This window comes from Sander vitreus, chromosome 5 (genome assembly GCF_031162955.1).
Source record: "Sander vitreus isolate 19-12246 chromosome 5, sanVit1, whole genome shotgun sequence".
NCBI lineage: Eukaryota > Metazoa > Chordata > Actinopteri > Perciformes > Percidae > Sander > Sander vitreus.
Window position 1 is genome coordinate 15,328,806 of NC_135859.1, and position 18,547 is coordinate 15,347,352.

At 41.1% G+C, this 18,547-nt stretch overlaps 1 protein-coding gene across 5 annotated transcripts in view; it reads left to right on the top strand.

Moving 5' to 3' along the window:
- ssbp2a (single stranded DNA binding protein 2a) overlaps window positions 1-18,547 on the top strand; it is a 55,325-nt gene that overhangs the window by 1,527 nt on the left and 35,251 nt on the right. For 2 of the 5 annotated variants that reach the window (XM_078250532.1, XM_078250533.1), the window contains exon 2: window positions 88-210. The exons of 2 other annotated variants lie outside the window; for them this stretch is intronic. In XM_078250532.1, the coding sequence (XP_078106658.1) occupies window positions 88-210 (123 nt within the window). Of the gene's footprint in view, window positions 1-87; window positions 211-4,547; window positions 4,994-18,547 lie in introns of all 5 variants that reach the window. One more of the 5 variants, XM_078250534.1, reaches the window with a different exon arrangement.

Below are 18,547 nucleotides of genomic sequence, written 5' to 3' on the forward strand. Positions count from 1 at the left end.
ACTGTATGTCCATAAAAAATAGATTAATTGTCTCTATTCTACCTCTATTCTGTCTTTTAAATCCAGTTCACTCTTGTTTGTCAACAGTGTGATTGATTCATCCCTTGAGCCCCATTCTTTATCCCCCAATCGATATGAAAAGGATAGGACTAAGCAGTATGGCTCTGGAACTCTTCCTCCAGGCCTGGAAGATGCTCTTTGTGAACACATGTAAGCATGTGTGTGTAAACATGTACTGTATGTGATAAGCTTTTCTGTTGGGAAACCACAGCAGATACGTATTCTGTAGAAGTGTTACTTAGGTGTCCCCTGACAGTTTACAGAGCAGCTCGGTTCACCTATGATGTCGAGCCTTCAGTTCAAATTTGTAGACGTGCTGTGTTAACATGGCCTATACTGGGTTGCCTGAAAGGAAACTTCTTGTTCAAAGATGATCAAAGATCTGTTAAAGACCTATTAATTTAGAGCAACTTGGGAGGTTTAACATGCAGGGACACCTGGCTTTGTGTGACTGAAATAATTTTGTGTTATTGAGCATGAGTCTCAATTCATTAAATGAACCATCTACAGTGGTATCTTCTTAATATATTGGAGATTAGTCTTTGATATCCAAACAGGCGAGATCTTTTCTGCGGACACTACATTTCCTACTTTTATATCTCACTTTCTGGGATCACATTACATTTAGACTTCTGTGTTGTTGCAGATCATCTTGTTATTTGTGTTTTATATTTCAAGGCGAGAGTTCGATATTTCGAGGCCACAACAAAAGAAAGGACTGGGTGACAAGAAAACACTAGATAAGAAAGGCTGTGAAAAGGCAAAAATCAGGCGAGGCAGAGTTTCATTTGTCTCTTAACAAGCAGCCCTGTTTATCAGTGGTGTGTATCAGAGAAGCAGAGCAGGCCCAGCGCCGCCGAGTCTTCAGTTGTTTCTCATTTCTGCAGCGCAGCGGGGGATCAGCGAGTGGGAGAGACGGAGGGCAACAGCAGATTGAAGGGAAGAAGGAGGAGGGGAGAGAGCAGGACTGAGGGAATTTGCTGGATCATTAGTTTACATTGTTGTAGTATTGACCTCAGGATGGAACCCCGCAGACACAGGGCTCTGGCAACTCGCCAGTGTAGATGTAAAGGAGCTCTAAATGCAACAGACCTCTGTGCCACTGTTCACTGGTGTGTGTGTGTGTGTGTGTGTGTGTGTGTGTGTGTGTGTGTGTGTAATACAAATCTGTGTCCTTGCTACAGATCATTTTGGGAATACACCTTTTTGCCTCAGTAGGTTAACATATCACCTATTTCTAAATGTTTATCTGTTGGTTTTGCAGTTTGCAAACTTGGAGATAAAAACTAATATAGTGTGATAAAAATCTTGCCTCAGGAGATTCACAATATCACTTCTTAAAAGATCCCACATTAAACGCTGTATAGAGGTGTTGACTACAGTATGCAGAATCTGCCAAAGGTTACCAAACAAAATAAAGGAAGCTTCATTTTCTCTGTGAGGACACTTCAGTTGAGTTCTTTGTTCTTGATCTGAAAAAGTTCAGACATACTGTATAGGTGTATATAGATATTCTGCATGTAGAATCATTATAACGTACAACAGCAAAACATTAAATTAATGTGATTAAAAATATACTCTGATTGTTTTCTCCTTCATAGAAAAATGTTGCATGTTAAAATACACCAAAGGGAATTATGCCTGAAGAAAAAATATTTTTCTTAAATTATTATTAAGCCCATGTACCTGACATTTCTCCAGATTGTATATCCTTTGCTGCATAAAGAAAACACCTACTGCACAAAATAGTCTACACAGACGTGGCTAAAGCTGTTATCACTTACTGATTTCCTTTATTTAATCCATACCCTCTACAGAAGAGGATGTGCAGATGAAGAGAAGCAAGAGTAGGGAAGTTATTTTTTTAAAAGATGTGTTTACTCAAATCATGAATGCAAACATATTGGCCCAATCCCAAAGTGAGCCCTGAGGACTAAGGACTAAAGACTCCCAGACTTAATTGATCTCAGGTGCTAAGTGAGTGAGTGTGTGAGGCCACATGGGCTCAGATAGGTATAAATGATCACATGTTACCTTGGCGACATTTAATAACAAAAATGTTGCTGACACTTGCCGGTTTGGGAATTTTCATTTTAAGTTTGTTGCTTTCCACATGGCCAAGGCACAGGAGACGGCTGCCTGATTCCAAATTTTTTCGAACTCTTCTTTTACAAGCTGGACAACAGGTTGGTCTGTGTTCCGTTCCGTAGTCGTGTGTCGTGCTGTTGTTTACCTTTTTGTAATTTCCGTATTTCCCTATGGTCTCCATGGTAAACGTCACAACGCTTTGAACTGTTGGTAATTCCCTTTGGTGAAGTCTGCATCGATGCAGACTCACGGAAAGGACTCGGTAAGTGTGTACTCAAACCCTCACGCCCTTTGAAATTCGACATTGGGACAACCCTTACGAATTTCGCGATTTCGGATTGGGCCCTTGTCTCACTTACTCCTAATGCTATCAAGCTACGGAGATAGTTCAGGTTGGATGGGCCACAGTTGTGAGATATCTGCTTCTGAAAAGTGCAGTGGCACATCAGTTCAATAAAGGTGAATGGAATTTTCTTCAATTTTCTTCAATCTTTACACCCATGTGCCTGTAGTGAACACTATCTGGGTCTCAGACTGCAACACTGTTCAGGTCTCTCTCTCTCTCTCTCTGGCTGTACCTGTGTTACGGTCTGCACTTGATTTTGATTCGAAGTGACAGTACACGACCACTGACTGTGTACTGCAGTTGTTCAGCGAGTGTAGGTTTCAGTCACTGGCAGTAAGAGGACGCATTCCACATAGTTCTGGGGTTGTGGTCCTGAGTGAGTTGCATTGCAGCACATAGTACACATTCCTTATTCTTTTCTGTGTGTGTAATGAATCATGGAACAAACACTGCCTAAAACACACACATGCTGCAAGTCTTCTCACTTCTCTTAATTTCTTTTGGATTTAGACACACAGTATACAGCAGCACAGTTCTAGTTTTGTAGAAGTTTTCCTAGAAACAACCTGTTTTATCTGTTTTTTTTACTCATCATATTAATAAGCATAAACTGTAAACTCACAGTGAAAAGTCCAACTATCATAAGTGCTGTTGTTGTTTAGTCAGTTCAGGTTCCAACTATAAATCTGGTGCAGACTTAAGCATTTCTAGTGCTGTCAGAATCACCATTCTGCGCACACACACACACACACACACACACACACACACACACACACACACACACACACACACACACACACACACACACACACACAGCTTCTTCTGAACCGAGACACCTCAGAATCCTGCCAGGAGGCTGCCAATGCAGCATTGCGCAGACTGAGGCAAAGCAGTGCATGCTGGGAGTGTTTATCCGACAGAAGAAATTCAGGCTGCCACTCTGGCTCTGACAGTGAGTTGCATTACAGGAGAACTGCAATAAAAATAGAGCAGTATCTCACACACATGCTCACAATGCCTTGCATCGACTGTGCAGGGAATCTGATTTTGTCCGTGCCAGCTGCCACCTTATGAATGTAATTGATGAGTTTTTTTGTTTGTTTACTACATCTCAGTGTCCTTGAGAAATGATAGAGGTGCACTCATTAGAGGAAAGAGAGAGTGGGATCATTTGTTAGAGCATGAACAAAGGAAATGTAGCCAGGGGATAAACATATGTTGCAGGTCAGCTTGGCGGGTGAAATGAGAGGCTGAGTATGGAAAATGAGCATCAAATTAACAAATGTAAAATTTGACTCAAGTTCAACAGTTGAGAGGTTAAACAAGGACTGAAGAAAGAAAGTTCTAAAGGGAAAAAGAGATGTTTTGTGTTCAGGTCTGACCGGGTCAGGTGATATCCTGCAGGACCTCAAGGTCTAATGCTCCATAATGTGTGTTGGACCTCTGCACTCTACACACATCTCACTCTCTCTGTGGATCACTTACACTGGTAAGTGGCCACACCTGGTTCTGTTGGCCTAAGTCCAGCGATGGAGTAAAAAGCCACAGCGAGAAACCCTTAACCCAAACATAAGAACCACATGGTGGGCCTCAGCTTTAGTTAAGTCGACAGAAAACAATATAAAATTGTCTGATAATGTGTGTGTATCTGTACGCTCTTTGCCGCTTTGGGGCAATAGAGAGCACACTACGAGTATAAGTCTGTAAGCCCATCTGAGCTGTCTGCTTACAGCACTTGCCCCCATATGTTTCATCCCTCAAAATCTGTCTGTCACGCTGCCTGTGTGAATGTGAACTACAACATCCAGTGATCATTATACAGCTAATAGCCTCTCAGGTCTCATGGGATGCTTGTGAACAACTGCGAGAACACAGAGAACTGTCACTGCACTGTTGTCTCTCAGCAACACTGAGGGTCAGTAAAAGATATCGACTTAAAACTGCTGTTGATGTATTTAATCCTCACAGCATTTTAGATTAGCATCAGTCTGGGATTACAAGAAAACCGGAGAAGATATGGAGCTCTGACAGGTTTTCTTTTTTTTCTTTTCAGGGTACAGAGCTGTCTTCAAACGAAAGTGATGATGACAGTTTGACAAGGCCCTGATAGAAAACACTTTTTAACTTGCTGAACACATAGAGGCTGTTAAAAGTCCTCTTTAATCTGCTGGCATCCCTCCTAGTCTCTCTCTTATCCCCGCTGCCAGAGATGTAACTTGCCACAGAACTGCTATCAAAGCAGCAGCCTCTTATTGAGCTGTGTGAGCCGGGGGGAGACAGCCTCTGATCGACGCAGGCAGAAAGAGGGGTGACGTGTCAATCTACAGAGAGGACCCTGTAGAAGGCATTCTCACAGGACATCGCCTTGGGGTTCTTGAAAGATCGACGTGACAAAAGGCCTCCGTCGGCATCAGATAGCATGTGGGAAAGAAGGGGAAGAGAGGAGGAGAGGGCACAGCATCCTCAAAGTCTTTTATCACTCCCTTCAAAAGACGGAGGGTACGGATGAGTGAGTTTATCACCCAGTGTTGGTCCCTTCAGACCCCATGGGTGTCCCTGAATGCTTCTGTTTTGATTAGGAACACACCATCACATCATATCTTTCTTTTTCTCGCTCTTCTCTTCTCTTTTGTCTTCTCTTCCTTTCAAGGAACCCACTCCTCCTCTCTGCAATAGTTACAGTGTATCATGTTTATCTTTGGGATTGAGCTACTGACATTTGGGGAGTGGAGGATTCAGATCAGTGCACTGTGGATGAGTGTGAGACATGAAGCAGAGAAGGGGGGCATTTCATCGTATGCTTTGTCGACCATGACTGTAAAGTGCGATCCATGCTGTCAGGCGTTGTTCATGGTGTTAGTGGTAGCACTTGTGGTTTTGTTAGGTAGTTTTTTGTTGTTGCCCCTGGTGACACCAAATATGCACGGCTTTGCTCCAAACCACAGCACAGTGGAGACGCTCCCTCAAAGCGCTTCCTGTAACCTGAGAGTTCCAGCCAAAAGTAAATGCTGTCGGTGGAAACAACACTTACTGTCTACAGGCTCCGTTGAGAAAAGCCCTTCTTACTGCTTTTATTTTTCCCATTACTGAAACATAAATTAGTTTAGCACCCTCATTTATTTACTTTATCTGTCCAGTATGATAGTACGTTTGTGAAATAGTCATATTTTCCCCTATGTTTATGCCTCCGGCAGGAGCCATTATGTTTTTGGCCATAACTCAAGAATTCCTACACTAATTATGACAACATTCCACACAAATGTCTATTAGGATAAAATGATGAAGTGATGACATTTTATATACAATAGGGTCAAAGGTCAACTTCACTGTGACATCATCATTTTTGGCAAAAACACCTTTCTGACCATAATTCAATGCCATAACTCAGGAACAGAAGGGGAGACATTTAGTCGGATACTGAATTGGTGATACTAATATTTGGTGCCCACCTTGAAACTCTGGTGATTGTATAGATCTTTTGTGGTTGAAGATGTGTGTGAAGAATTCAGGTTTTGCCAAAAAATCGCTTAATACCTTTTTGTTAAATATAAAGTCTTTACCACATATATTATATGAGTGTACAGACATGGATGTAAACTGCAACTTGACTGGATGGCAGAGGCATTCAACCACAAGGCGGTAATTCTAGTTATCAACATAAGTCAGCTGTCACACTCACTTTTACTGTATGACAGCTGGCCTTGTGTTCACCAGCGTGGTTTAACTTGCATTGCTACTGTAAGGGCCATAGTGTAAGTGCGGATGCTGCTGTGCCTCCCCTGCCTGCCAAGTGTAGTGGAGGTTGGTTAGAGGCCTCTTTGCTGATATTCCTCCATCATTGATATGCAAGCTGCATCGCACAGGCACTAGCGCAAGGTTAAGCATGCGTGACGGCCAGGCTTAGGAACTGCTTCAGACTCTCCTTCTCTCTCTGTATCCCTCTCGCTCCTGCACACAAACATATTCTCTTAGCGTGCCGTCTTTCTGCATAGCCCTCAGTTCTTCTATGTCTTGGCCTCAATTGTCCCTTGTCTTGACAGAGTTCTTCACTTTAATTATCTATAAATGTAACGTCCTTGCATGACCACATACAGGCTGTCTGTATACTGATCCCTATAAATTGTACTTGTAATTTATACATCCTCATGTTGCAGCACGATGTATTTCTTTGAATGCTTAGTCATTTATTTATACTTCCTCTCGAGCCTCTGTGCAGGCCTTAATAGCCTCACATTCTTCCCTAAATTGCTCTAGATTGCCCTCATCTGTATCAGTTTCTTTTATCTTATCTCAAAGCTGTTGTTCAAAAGAATAGAGGCTCATTAGAGCCCATAGAAAGGAATTCTAATCCTATAAGATCAGAGCAATGCACTCCTCCCAGTTGTCTCCTTCTCTCTCTCGTTTTGTTGGAGTTGCTGCTGATTGTGGAATGTTGCATTGTGTGAGCTGAACGATGACGCCGTGTCGCTGGCGGGAGAGGGGAGTGTCCCGGGCCGTCACATCCTCGGTCCCACATACTACTGTACAGGGACAGGGAGGCGTGTTATGGCAGCCAGGAAACACCTCAGCTCTGGTGTGTGTGTGTGTGTGTGTGTGTGTGTGTGTGCGTGTGTGTGTGTGTGTGTGTGTGTGTGTGTGTGTGTGTGTGTGTGCTTGTTTTACTATATTTGTAGGGTCCAAAAACCGGGGAATACAGTATACTTGTGGGGTCTGGGCTAGGGAATGCATTATGTCAATGACGGGTCTCTACAAAGAGTGAAACAAACGTACGTGTGTGTGTGTGTGTGTGTGTGTGTGTAAGAGAAGGTATAGTGAGAGTAAAAGAACGTGGTGTGTGTGTAAGATAAATAGATGGTCCTAAAGTAAAACAACTCAATCTACTGGAAAATGGTGTGCACAGCAACATGATTGTGTGAAGTAATCCCTCCCCCGAACAGTCATTGTCCAATCAAAGAACAAAAAACTCATCTTACGTTGTTCCTTATCAGTGTTTTTATGCAGTCTAAACCACAGCCCTGCAATAAATACTACCTGCATGAGGGTTACAATGTTAACCTTTTGTTGTTTTGGAGAGGTGCTGATTCAACTTCATGCTCGTTTTTGATATTGTACTGTAGTTTGTGGTGCTCTTTAGTTTAGGTGTGGTTTCTAGTGCTCTGAATCAGTTGATTAATGATAATCAACTTGTTTAAGTCATTTATCAGATGCAGAAGTGCCCCGTTTTTATTGGGTCAAGCCTCTCAAATTTGAGGTTTTGCTGCACTTTCTGCTTTATATCATAGTAAATTGGTAAATCGTCCTCCAACATCATAAGGTCTTATGGCCATTTTATATACAGAGCTGGGGATTTTTTTTTGTCAATTGTATAATTGCATTTATACACTCACATTCTGTTAAAGTCCCCTCATCCTGCATAATGCTGGAAATATACTTTAAAAGAATAATTTACCTCGTATGGTCGCTAAGTGTTGTCATCAAACTCTTAAGTTCTCTCTGTAAACAGCAGTTTAATATTCTGGGCTTTATGGCTGTGTTGCATTCAAGATTTACTGTAATAGCTTGTAGAGAAAGTTGAACAAGGAAAACACTCCTAAAAATCATTGGTGTTCTTTCAGCTGTGAAATTAAACACACTCCCCATGAGAGGTGACTCAATCTAAACAAATCACAGCCAATGAAATGGAACTCAAATTAAGAAAGTGATGGATTTGCCCCAGCTTTGATTTGATTTATCCACTTTACATGTGCTGCAAACAAATTCCACTTGTACAAAAATCATACTGGCAGAAACCAGTGTGTGTAAATGACTTTTATATAAAGGGCACGACTGGATTTTTGCTCAATTAGTGTGTTAGTAAACAGTGAGCTAGCCATCACGCTCTCTCTCTGTTTCTCCCTCTCTCTGATAAGCTGGCATTTCCTGTTATCTCAGCCCTGGGCATTGTTGTCTGCTCTGTGAGACAGTAGAGTCTCTGCACTGCTGACAGAACAAGAACTGTTTCACTTTTTTTGATTGTGCCTGTTTCGGGCAGGGGGGGATGTTTCCTTTTAATTGTATTGTCTTTTCAAGTCTTCGTTGCAGCTGCACTAATTTGCTGTTTCCAAGATGCAAGTGGGGGAGTGTATCCTGCCAGAGCTGCCACCAGTCAGTAGTCTGGTACACCACCCACTGAACAAACCGATATATTATATACACAAAGCCAAATGATGAATTCATCAATATTCCTTTGCCATCATCAAGGCTTACACATTCGTTTTTACTACAGACATTTCAGTGACATGAAAAAGTACAACTAGAACTGTGAGTAGAATGAATGGGGAAAAATTTAATTAAAGATTAGGTTTGACAAACCTTTTTTTTAACCATAAATAACAAACATGACCTAGTTCCAACTCCTAAATGGGGAGGATTCCCTGCTTTACTTTGTCTTATGTGATAGTGAACTAAATATCTTTAGGTTTTGGAGTGTTAGTTGGACAAAATAGGGAATATGATGACATAACGTTATTTTCTTATGTTTTAAGGACCAGAAAATAACCAGCAGATTAATAAATTATGAAAATAATGCCCCAAAAGAGGATTAACCACTACATATAGTGAAGTCATATACCTGCTTAGAGATCCCACTTTTTTCTCACAATACTGATTTCGATACCTAAACTTTGGCTACCGATCCAATACAAGCAGTATGATTATTTGCATTTAACGTCACATGAGACTATAACTACACATCAGTTCTTTATTATAAATTGAGACACACCAACAGCAGAGTGTTTACAGGTCTGAACTTCTCTGCTCATTTTAAATTTCTCTGGATTATACTGTAGCATCAGCTCAGTCATCAGCTGAAGTGAAACACTCTTTCTCGTCTATATTGTGCTACATATTCTAATTTTTAATTTAGAGTTATGTAACAATTATATATTTAAACTGCCTCCAGAAAAATATTTCAGCAGTTTAGCTCAATTAGAGAATGTGGTTTACACAGTATTTACATTTAGTTTACTGTTCTCTCTGCTAGACTCCATGTTCTATCTGTGTACTATTTTTCATGCCCAACATATTTGATAATAACCAGGTTTGGGTGTAGCTGTTAGAGTATGTGCTGTCCTTACAACACAGGGTGGAGGTTTGCAACTGCAGTTGGCCTTGTGGTCAGAGTATCTTGATAAGCTGGCTGTTATCAGTCTCCGTCCAGTTCACCATGTAGCTTGGGTTACTATGTGAGTTGACTTTTTTTTTTTTCTCTCACAAAGGATAAAAAAAAGCCTATTCAGAATTGGCTACTGTTTATTGCCACATTATAGTGCATTGTAGCAGAAAGTAAAGATGTTGCATTTGTGATCTGGTGGGTATTATTATAAAACGTGTATTCCAAATAAATGAGGAACAACAAAATATAACTCAACCAACTATGTTAATATAAATAAACAAAAAACTGAGCATTGTTGTACCTCCACATCTATTGAACAATTCATAATTCAAACATTCTTTGTTGCTTTACAGTTTGTCTCTCAAGTGTGTGTTTTACAGCATTTATGTTCCCCTTGTATTGGACTGTCCCAAGGGTGGGGAGGGGGAGGAGAGGATTCTGGGATCTCTAGTTAATGAAAGGTAAACATAAGGTTTACACTGAGGTGAGCCAAAGAACGCAGGAGTCTTCGTCTCCTTCAGGATATGAGCTTCATTCTTTTGACTCATACTTTTACGCTTCTACAGGCAAATTCCTTTCTTTGCAGGAGGAATATTTCCCTGCAAGGTACAGCCACATGTATGATTTCTCGTCTTTATCATGTGAACTATTAAAAATATTTTCTGTTAATGTCAGCTGATTGCAGGAAATACCGTACAGTACAATGCTGCATGTCAACATCATTATGCCTCGAGTTCATTTAATTCCTGTGACAGCATTTATCAGCCACCTGTGTAATGTCATAGAGATTTTATTTGTGTGGCTGCCGGTCAACCTCTCACACACTTCTGAAGTCAGCCAGCTCTGTTCCCCCAGGCTACACCGATCTTTGCCAAGCCCATGGTGGGGCATTCAGGCCTGTCACCCAGCCAGTGCTCCACTAAGGGCTTTACTATGTGTTGTGGAAGTGAGAGGGATAACGGCTACAACAAACATTTGCTCAGCAAAGCAGCTTGTAAGACAATCTCAGTGGAGACAAAACAGGGGACACAAGCAGATAAAGCACGGTTTATTTGAGTATGAGTGTCTCTCCTCAGGCTGCTTCCGACGTCGGATTATGACACTTGTTTTGTTAATCTTCAAAGCCGAAGTGAACTTTTCACTGCTCCTCCCAACTCTTAACTGTGCACTGAACCTGCGGCTGAAGTCTACGCAGAGGCCAGTCAGCGTAAGAGAGAATGCACTTCATATGAATATCTCAATGCAAGTGCTCTGCCTTTAGCAGGGGCCATTAGAGAGACCCCAGGGGATGCCGCGGAAGGGTAATGGAGAATATAGATTTAACTTGTGACCATCAGCAAAAATACCAATTAGAAATGCATCAGCGAGCAGCCAGCGATCCCCACAGCATACTGCCAGTTGGGTATTAATTGAAGGCATGTATTTGACTGAGATATGGCCAGGAGTTGGAGTCTAATGGAAGTCTTTTTACAGTCTTATTATACTTAAATAATAAATCTCAAGGTTGATGGTTGTCAGTGAACTTTATCAGGTTTTTTATCATGTTATTTGATGCACTTGCAGTAGTTGTATTATGCCATAATCCAACTCTATTGGGTAAATAACAACACAAACCCTCTCAAAGGCATAGTGACCAACTAGTTTTTGTCTTCATGAGTTAAAAGGGGAGAAATGGTCTCATTCACCGACTGCAATTTAGTCTCCCAATTCCCATTCTCCCAAGGCCAGTTCAGTTCTACTGTAAATCTAGCGTTAAAGGCATGTGTCAGACTAATACCAGCTCCCTTTCTCTCAGCGATCCTGCCTGATAAAGGTGTGTGACAGCAGCAGGCATGTTTATAATGTTGTCCTTTTCAATTTCGCTCACAGGCTGCAGCATCGCTCCTCTTCTGCTCCGTCCTGACCTCCCCTTGCTGCGCTTCCCAGCTCCTTTCATTAATCATTTACTCTCTCTCTCCCTCTCTCTCTATCTCTCTTCTGTCTCCCCTTCTCTCTCCTCTTCTCTATACCCTCTAGTCCTCTTGTTGCTGCTAATCTTTATCTCTTTATCTTTCTCTCCCTCTGCTACATCTTTTATCTCTTTGTTGATAGGTAATTTACCAATCGTTGTCCTTCCCTTAATACTATCAGTGTCATTGCCTTTGTGTTCCATAATCTTCCTCTTTTCTGGCTTTTTCTATTCTATGAGTTTTACTGTATACGTATCCTTGTTTGTGTATGTATTGTCTGCAGAACAGTTAAAAGAATAGCTCAAACAAAGCATCTTCTGTATGCAGCTAACAGCACTTTTATACAATTAATCCCCTCGCACCTAGCTGTCCAACACCCCTCAAAGATTTATTAAAACTGTACTTTGTCATAATGAAAATGCATCATGCGTGCATTAGTCTACTGGAACCTGATTTTCCAAATAAAGTGATTTGGCCATGATCCTGTCGCTGTACCTTTCCCAAACAAGGTGTGTGTATAAATAGCCCTGTTTTGAAGATGTTCCTCACTGTATAAAGGCTCCATAATCCCCATGTTTGTTTGGGCTGTTGTTTTCCTGAAGCCATGCGTATAGGATGAATTATTCAGCATTGTAATGGGTCTATATTTGTTGTTGTTTATCTTGCCTCAGTGCCCCCACCATCCTCATCGCTGCCCTACCACCATCTCTCTCCCTGCTTTCACTTGTCTGTCTGTCTGTCTGTCTGTCTGTCTTGCAACCATAGCCCCTCTACCCACAGAGGATGCTCCACTTTAATGAATGAAGTGAAGTCATTTAGCAGGGCTCTTAATGGCACATAAAGCCCCGCTGCTAGACTTGATTAATCAGGGAAAGTGTTTGGCTGTCACACACAGGGCTGTCCTCAGCAGGGGCAGCAGCTTGATCTCTTTTATAGCGGGGTCCCTTTCTGTTCTCGCCAGAGCTGTCTCGAGCCCGAGCTGCCAGTGCTCTCCTCGTCCACAGGTGGAATCTGTTTGATGGCAGGCTTTCGGAGGCTTTATTGCAAGGCGAGAGTTCCCTTATAGACTGGGCGTGATGATGATGATGATAATGTTGATGATCATAAATCTGAGTCAAAGACAGATCTGGGTCTGGGATTAGTGTTGCTCTTGTGGCCTGCAACTCTGTGTTGAGGAGTGGAGTCATGAGAGGACAGTGCTGTCAGTCAGTGGGCTAAGGATACAAACAAAAATGAGTAAACCACTGTAAACGTGTCTTTACCGCTGCCTAGTGCAAGAGAAGCCAGTCTCATCATATGATTACTATATGTTAACAGAAACACCTTAGAATAGTTACATAGCCCAGCAGTGTAATGCATATATGTTACAATAGACCTATAAGGTGATAAATCAGCCAGGCCAATATAGCAGCCGATATTAGCTTATTGCAGATGTATCTGTATTGGTGTATGTGTTGGCCAATAATTAACAAGAAATTGCAGTACAGCAATCCTAAACTAAGTTTGAGGTCATTTAGAAACACCATTACATAGTTTTTCTTGCATAGAGCACTGAAAATGAATTTTTACACTGTAAAACATCTGGATTAGTGTATTTCTTGGTCAAGAAATTTAGAGGCATTAAGATTGTTTGCTTAAATTATGCATTTATGTTAAAATATTACAATTGGCTTTTTATCATTGTCTGATTTTTTTTTTTTTTTTTTTTTTTAAACTTCCAAATATAGAGTATCAGTTTCCCAAAACCAAGTATTGGTTAGGCTAATAGAACCATGTGGCTTTTTGTCTGCCTTTAAAATTGACTTGTTTAAATGCTGACTGGCCTAATAATGCTGACACATGTTGCCAAGTGATATTCAGCTTGACTCAGTTTTGGAGCTGCCTTTGTACTTAGTGTTACTGTTGTCACTGCCTGTATTGCGTCAGTCATATATGCTGCAAAGTTATATAACATGAACACGAAAAAATCGTCTCATAAATCCTGACAACATATGACAAACAAGCTGCATTAGCAAAAAAGCACAGGTAGATTCTCACCAACACTGAATGAATGATACATAATGATTAACATCAACACAAAATACATTGAAAATGATGCTGTAAGGAAATTTTATGAGCTTTGCCAAATTGGAGTTAACTGCAGGTTTAATTTTTTGTAAGGTGTAAGTGCTATTTCGTCCATTGGGAATGTAAAGGAGTCACTTGTGTTCCTTTCGCTTAAAAAGCAAAGTGCTTCAAAAACACTATAGCTGTCAGTGGATACTTCACAGTGTCACTTTTACTAACATTATTCTTTGCTGTGAACACACATAGCAGAGATTTAAGACAGCAATTTAGTCTTTTGTAGTAGGTAGGCATATCCAGGATATAATTATAGTATTTCAACTTCCTGACATTGACTTAGTTCAATCTACAGTAGGATTACCTTTCCATTGTTATTTCCTCTCACACAGAACCCATTAAAATTAATGCATAAAAATGTAATCCAGTCCATACTTGGCATAGTATGCTCATGTATCTTTCATCTTTTCTGTATGTTGTGTTGTCAGGGCAGCATGTAGTTATTTGCTTTTTCTTTTAGAGAATGGTAGAAATCAGGTCTACTTTTCCGTTTTCGTTGCAGGGTTTTGTGTTCATTTGCAGAAGGAGGTCACAGCAGGGTGCTTGGCTAACCCCGACACTGCTGAGTGAGAATCCTCAACATTAGAATATGAAAGTTTACAGATCACACGAGTATTCATCTTGGGGCTCATCTGCTAGTACCCATCACCTCCATCCTCCCCATCTGCCTTTTTTCCTGTCTCTCTAATCCCCCTTCTCTTCTCTTCACCAGAACCTTTCATCTCTCTCCCTGCTACGCTCCCGTCACCCCATCCCTCTCTTTCTCTCATTTTCTTTCTCTTTCTGTAATTTTCTTTCATGGAGGGCGGGGGCGGGGGGGTATGTTTCCCTCTCTGGGTATTTGTTCGTTATTAAGTTATACCTCAATTTTTTTACCGAAATAGGAGAATAAAAGGTGTCTTATGCTATTGTTTAAAACAGGAAGTCTGTGTATACACACTCCTAATGAACATGTGTTCAACCCGTGTTTGACCCGTTCATTTGAGACATTGCAAGTTAATAAATCCCTGGTTGACATTCATCCAGAAACTCAGTCTGCACCTGTTATAGATATAACTACTAAACCTGGAAACTTCTTATTGTTTTAGACAACTCAGGCAGTCAGTACATTTCACTTCATTAACAATAATATTTAACAATATCCCCACCCCTTGTATAACTGCCAGTTCACCAGAGTAATGCAGTGATGACACATCAAACTGACCACAATTGTCCGTGTTACACGTGTCACTGAAAGGCTTATATAGGGGCACTACGTGACGGTCATTTCTTAGAAAGCTAATTTGCTCCAGTTTTAAAACTTGGGGAATGACCTTGCTGATGTGCTGTGAGATTTACAATATCGTCACAATGTTTGATTTTAATGGAACATTCCCATATTGATAAATCATACTGACCAGGTACTTGGCAAGTAAAGTCATATATCTGTATAGTCATATGATATCATAAGCTTCACTTTGCATGTTGGTTAGTAGCAGCAGGTAACCGCTCTAAATGTATAGCTGCTATAATGAATATTTCTATATTGGATGTGATGTGATCGAGGACGCTTGTAGTGATGAACCCAGAGAGAATTATCATCCGACTCAGCAATTATTTTTTTTAACCATTAATTGAACACTTGTTTTGGTTTTCCAGCCTGCAACTTGATTGTTGTTGTTCAGGCTCACTGCTCTTATCAGTGTCATTTCCAGGCAGTTGATTTTTAGTGAGAAAGCTATATATATACGCTGCAGTCAGTGACTAGCTGGTGAAGAAAGTGGGGCATTTAACAGCTAAAGAGCCAGATATTCCTCAGTGGTAGGTGGAGAGCAAAACAGAGCTAAAATAAGTTACATTCATCAGGTGCCGAGAAACAAGACTCCAGTGGATGCTATTGTTAATCCATGTCTTCCGGTTGTGTAAATAAGCCACTGTTTATAAGTTCACCCTGTCAACTTTGTCAATTTTGTGTTTACAGCTTGTTGCGCTGCCCCCAAGTGGCCATAAAATCAATTATTGCAGGTTTGAATATCCAGAAGTCATTTAATTTGACATGCAACATTTAACAGCCCTCAGCACACTCTTGTACAGTTTACAGTGTGCGATAATTACATACTAAGTACCAAAAGTGACAAGACATCTTTCCCCCGACTGGATTGCTCTCTAACTGCTGCTTACTGCGTAGGAGGCCATTTGTATTTATCACTTCCTGTGGGTACAGATGAGTTCCTGTCACTGCCCACACCCAACACCAGAATTTAATTTGGGCAAAGAAGGCATATTCAGCATCTTCCTTAGAGGGGGTGAGACGATACGGTCTCCCCTGTGGTTCTACTTTGTAGCAGATGACAACAGATCATTTTACAGTTTAAGATATGTGCAGCTACAAGAAAAACTGTGACCTGCACCAGACAGTTTTACCAATAATATAGTCTATATCGACGGCGTTTCATTTACGGGATTGTTCCGGTGCCGCCGGAGGTTCCGCCGGATGTCCCTCATTTTTGTCCGGATGTCACTCACCTTCCACTTTCTTTGTGTTGGAATTCTAAACTCCAGTCGATTCGAGAAACATCCGCCGAGCTAGAACCGATAATCCAATTATATTTCTCTTTTTTCTGAGTAAAATACTCCACCCAAACAAGTTCCTTGCCGAGGCTATTTTGCAGAGGCACCATATGTGTTAGTGCTGCCCAAGGCAATTGTGATTGGTTTAAAGAAATGCCAATAAACATGAGCACGTTTTTCTCCTGTCCCGTATTGTTGTGTAGACTAGCCTTCCTCCGCAGCGCTCTGGAGGACGCTCTGGCAATGCGAGACTACCAATAATACAGTATAAATGCTTTATACAACTTACAGTAAGTACTGTGGGAGCAAGGTATTACTGTTTTATTACATCTGCTGAAGAGGTGACTTGTGCTTCACTAAAAGCATGTTTACAGGCAAGAATGTATTTAGGATTCTATTGCTTTTCAAATATGTGTTATTAGGCTATGCCAGCATGGTAGCAAGTCTTGTAAATATGTCAATTAACATGCCGATTCAGATCAGCAGTATAATCACTTTTCCATTTCATCTTTAACAAGGGTGAAATAATCTGGAGCTAATCTATAACAGGCAAATCCAATCAGTGAAGCATATTGTCTGTTGTAATTTGAAGCTCTACCAGTCTTTGATCGCCATGGCAGTAAATTGATTAGCAGTGATCTACTGGTCCCTCCTAAATGCTGATCTTGGTAAATCAGTTCATGCCTTTGCCTTAAACTGAGGTTGTGGTTGAGCCCCAAGCTACCTTTGTCTCCCTGCTCTCCTCTCTGTACGGCTCAGTAACAAAGCAACATAGACGCTGTGTCTCTGTTTCTGCCTGCTGCCTTCATTAAGCTAAGTTCGGTGTCTAATTGTTGAAGCTTGCAGGCTGTCTGGTCTTTTGCAGATTCACAGGAGCAGTCAGGATGGGTTCAGTTGCAAATATGAATTTAATGAAATGTGACTCACAGAAGACAAAACCACTCGAATCTGAAGGAGAAAAGTGTCAGGTGTGGATCTTGAAGTCCACCCCCTCTGCCTCACCTTCTCCACTTGTACCCACTCACTACAACTACCACACACGCACGCACACACACACACACACACACACACACACACACACACACACACACACACACACACACACACACACACACACACAAACAAACACACAAGGCACATGGGGAGTGGAAGCAAAGTATGAGGCACCTGATCTCTTCAATCATCCTGGTTGCAGTTGTGATTAATATAAAGTGGTTCTTATTTACAACACAAATTGCCAGGGCAGACAGGTAGGAAATAAAAAATGTCTTAAATTTTCTGGTGTATGTCCGACAGCAAGGGCAAACACGAAAACAGCTTTAATGTGAAGAGTCAAAAACCATTAGAAATGCATTGGCTGCCTCAGTTTGAGCCCTTTTACCACAAATCCTAATGCAAAGATTATTTAAAGTGACAGTTTATTTAATGACACAAGAGTCTTTGTAATGCTTTCACTTTATTATGTCAAATTTAGAGGATTCTTAACCTTGAACAGTCCCCCATGCTCTAATCCTCAAACCTTATCTCTGCTTAGTATTTAGATTGTCAGTCATTCGAATTCCAATTCAGCTGAACAAGTGGTAACTGAACAATGAGAGAGCAGCATGAGGGGGTTTTGTGTTTTCAAAGCCTATCGCTCGTCTTTGAGGAAATTAGTAGTTTTGAGTTAAAGTTCAATAGATAGGCCCTATTGAGTGCTAACAACGTGCCTTCTTCTGCTGCTTTGCTGTCTGTTATCAGTCCTGTTTCAGCTCTGCCTTCTGTTGGTGTGTGTTAAATAAATAAGAGATAGGAGGGAGAGGAGTGGTTAAAGTCTGATGTATGTATGTATTTTTGCAAGCGTCAGTGCATTTAAACCATTCTGTTTAAGGTCAGGAGCAGTGAATGAATTAGCTTGTTCATTTTTTTTTCCTTTCCTTTTATCTTTTCTCCAAAACTTGCATGAACCTGCTTACCTTTGCTGCCCTGTAATGTTTTTCTTTATTTCATTAAATAACCTTTGCTCCCCACTGTTGCCCTGATGCTTCTACCTTCACTGGGTTTCCTCACTTCCTTTGACCCTTTCTCTGTATCAGGCCAAAGGTCACATCTTACAGATCCTGTGAAATCAATCAGGTCAAACCTTTCAGCTACTGAGCGAGGCTATGTTTATATGAGGTAATGGACAGCTGACTGGATACAGGCCAATGCAAGCTGAGGACAAGATTTCATTTCTTTCTTTATTACCACTGACACAATGAATTCATCATGCAGTCCATCAGGCTTGTCGCCATCGCTGTG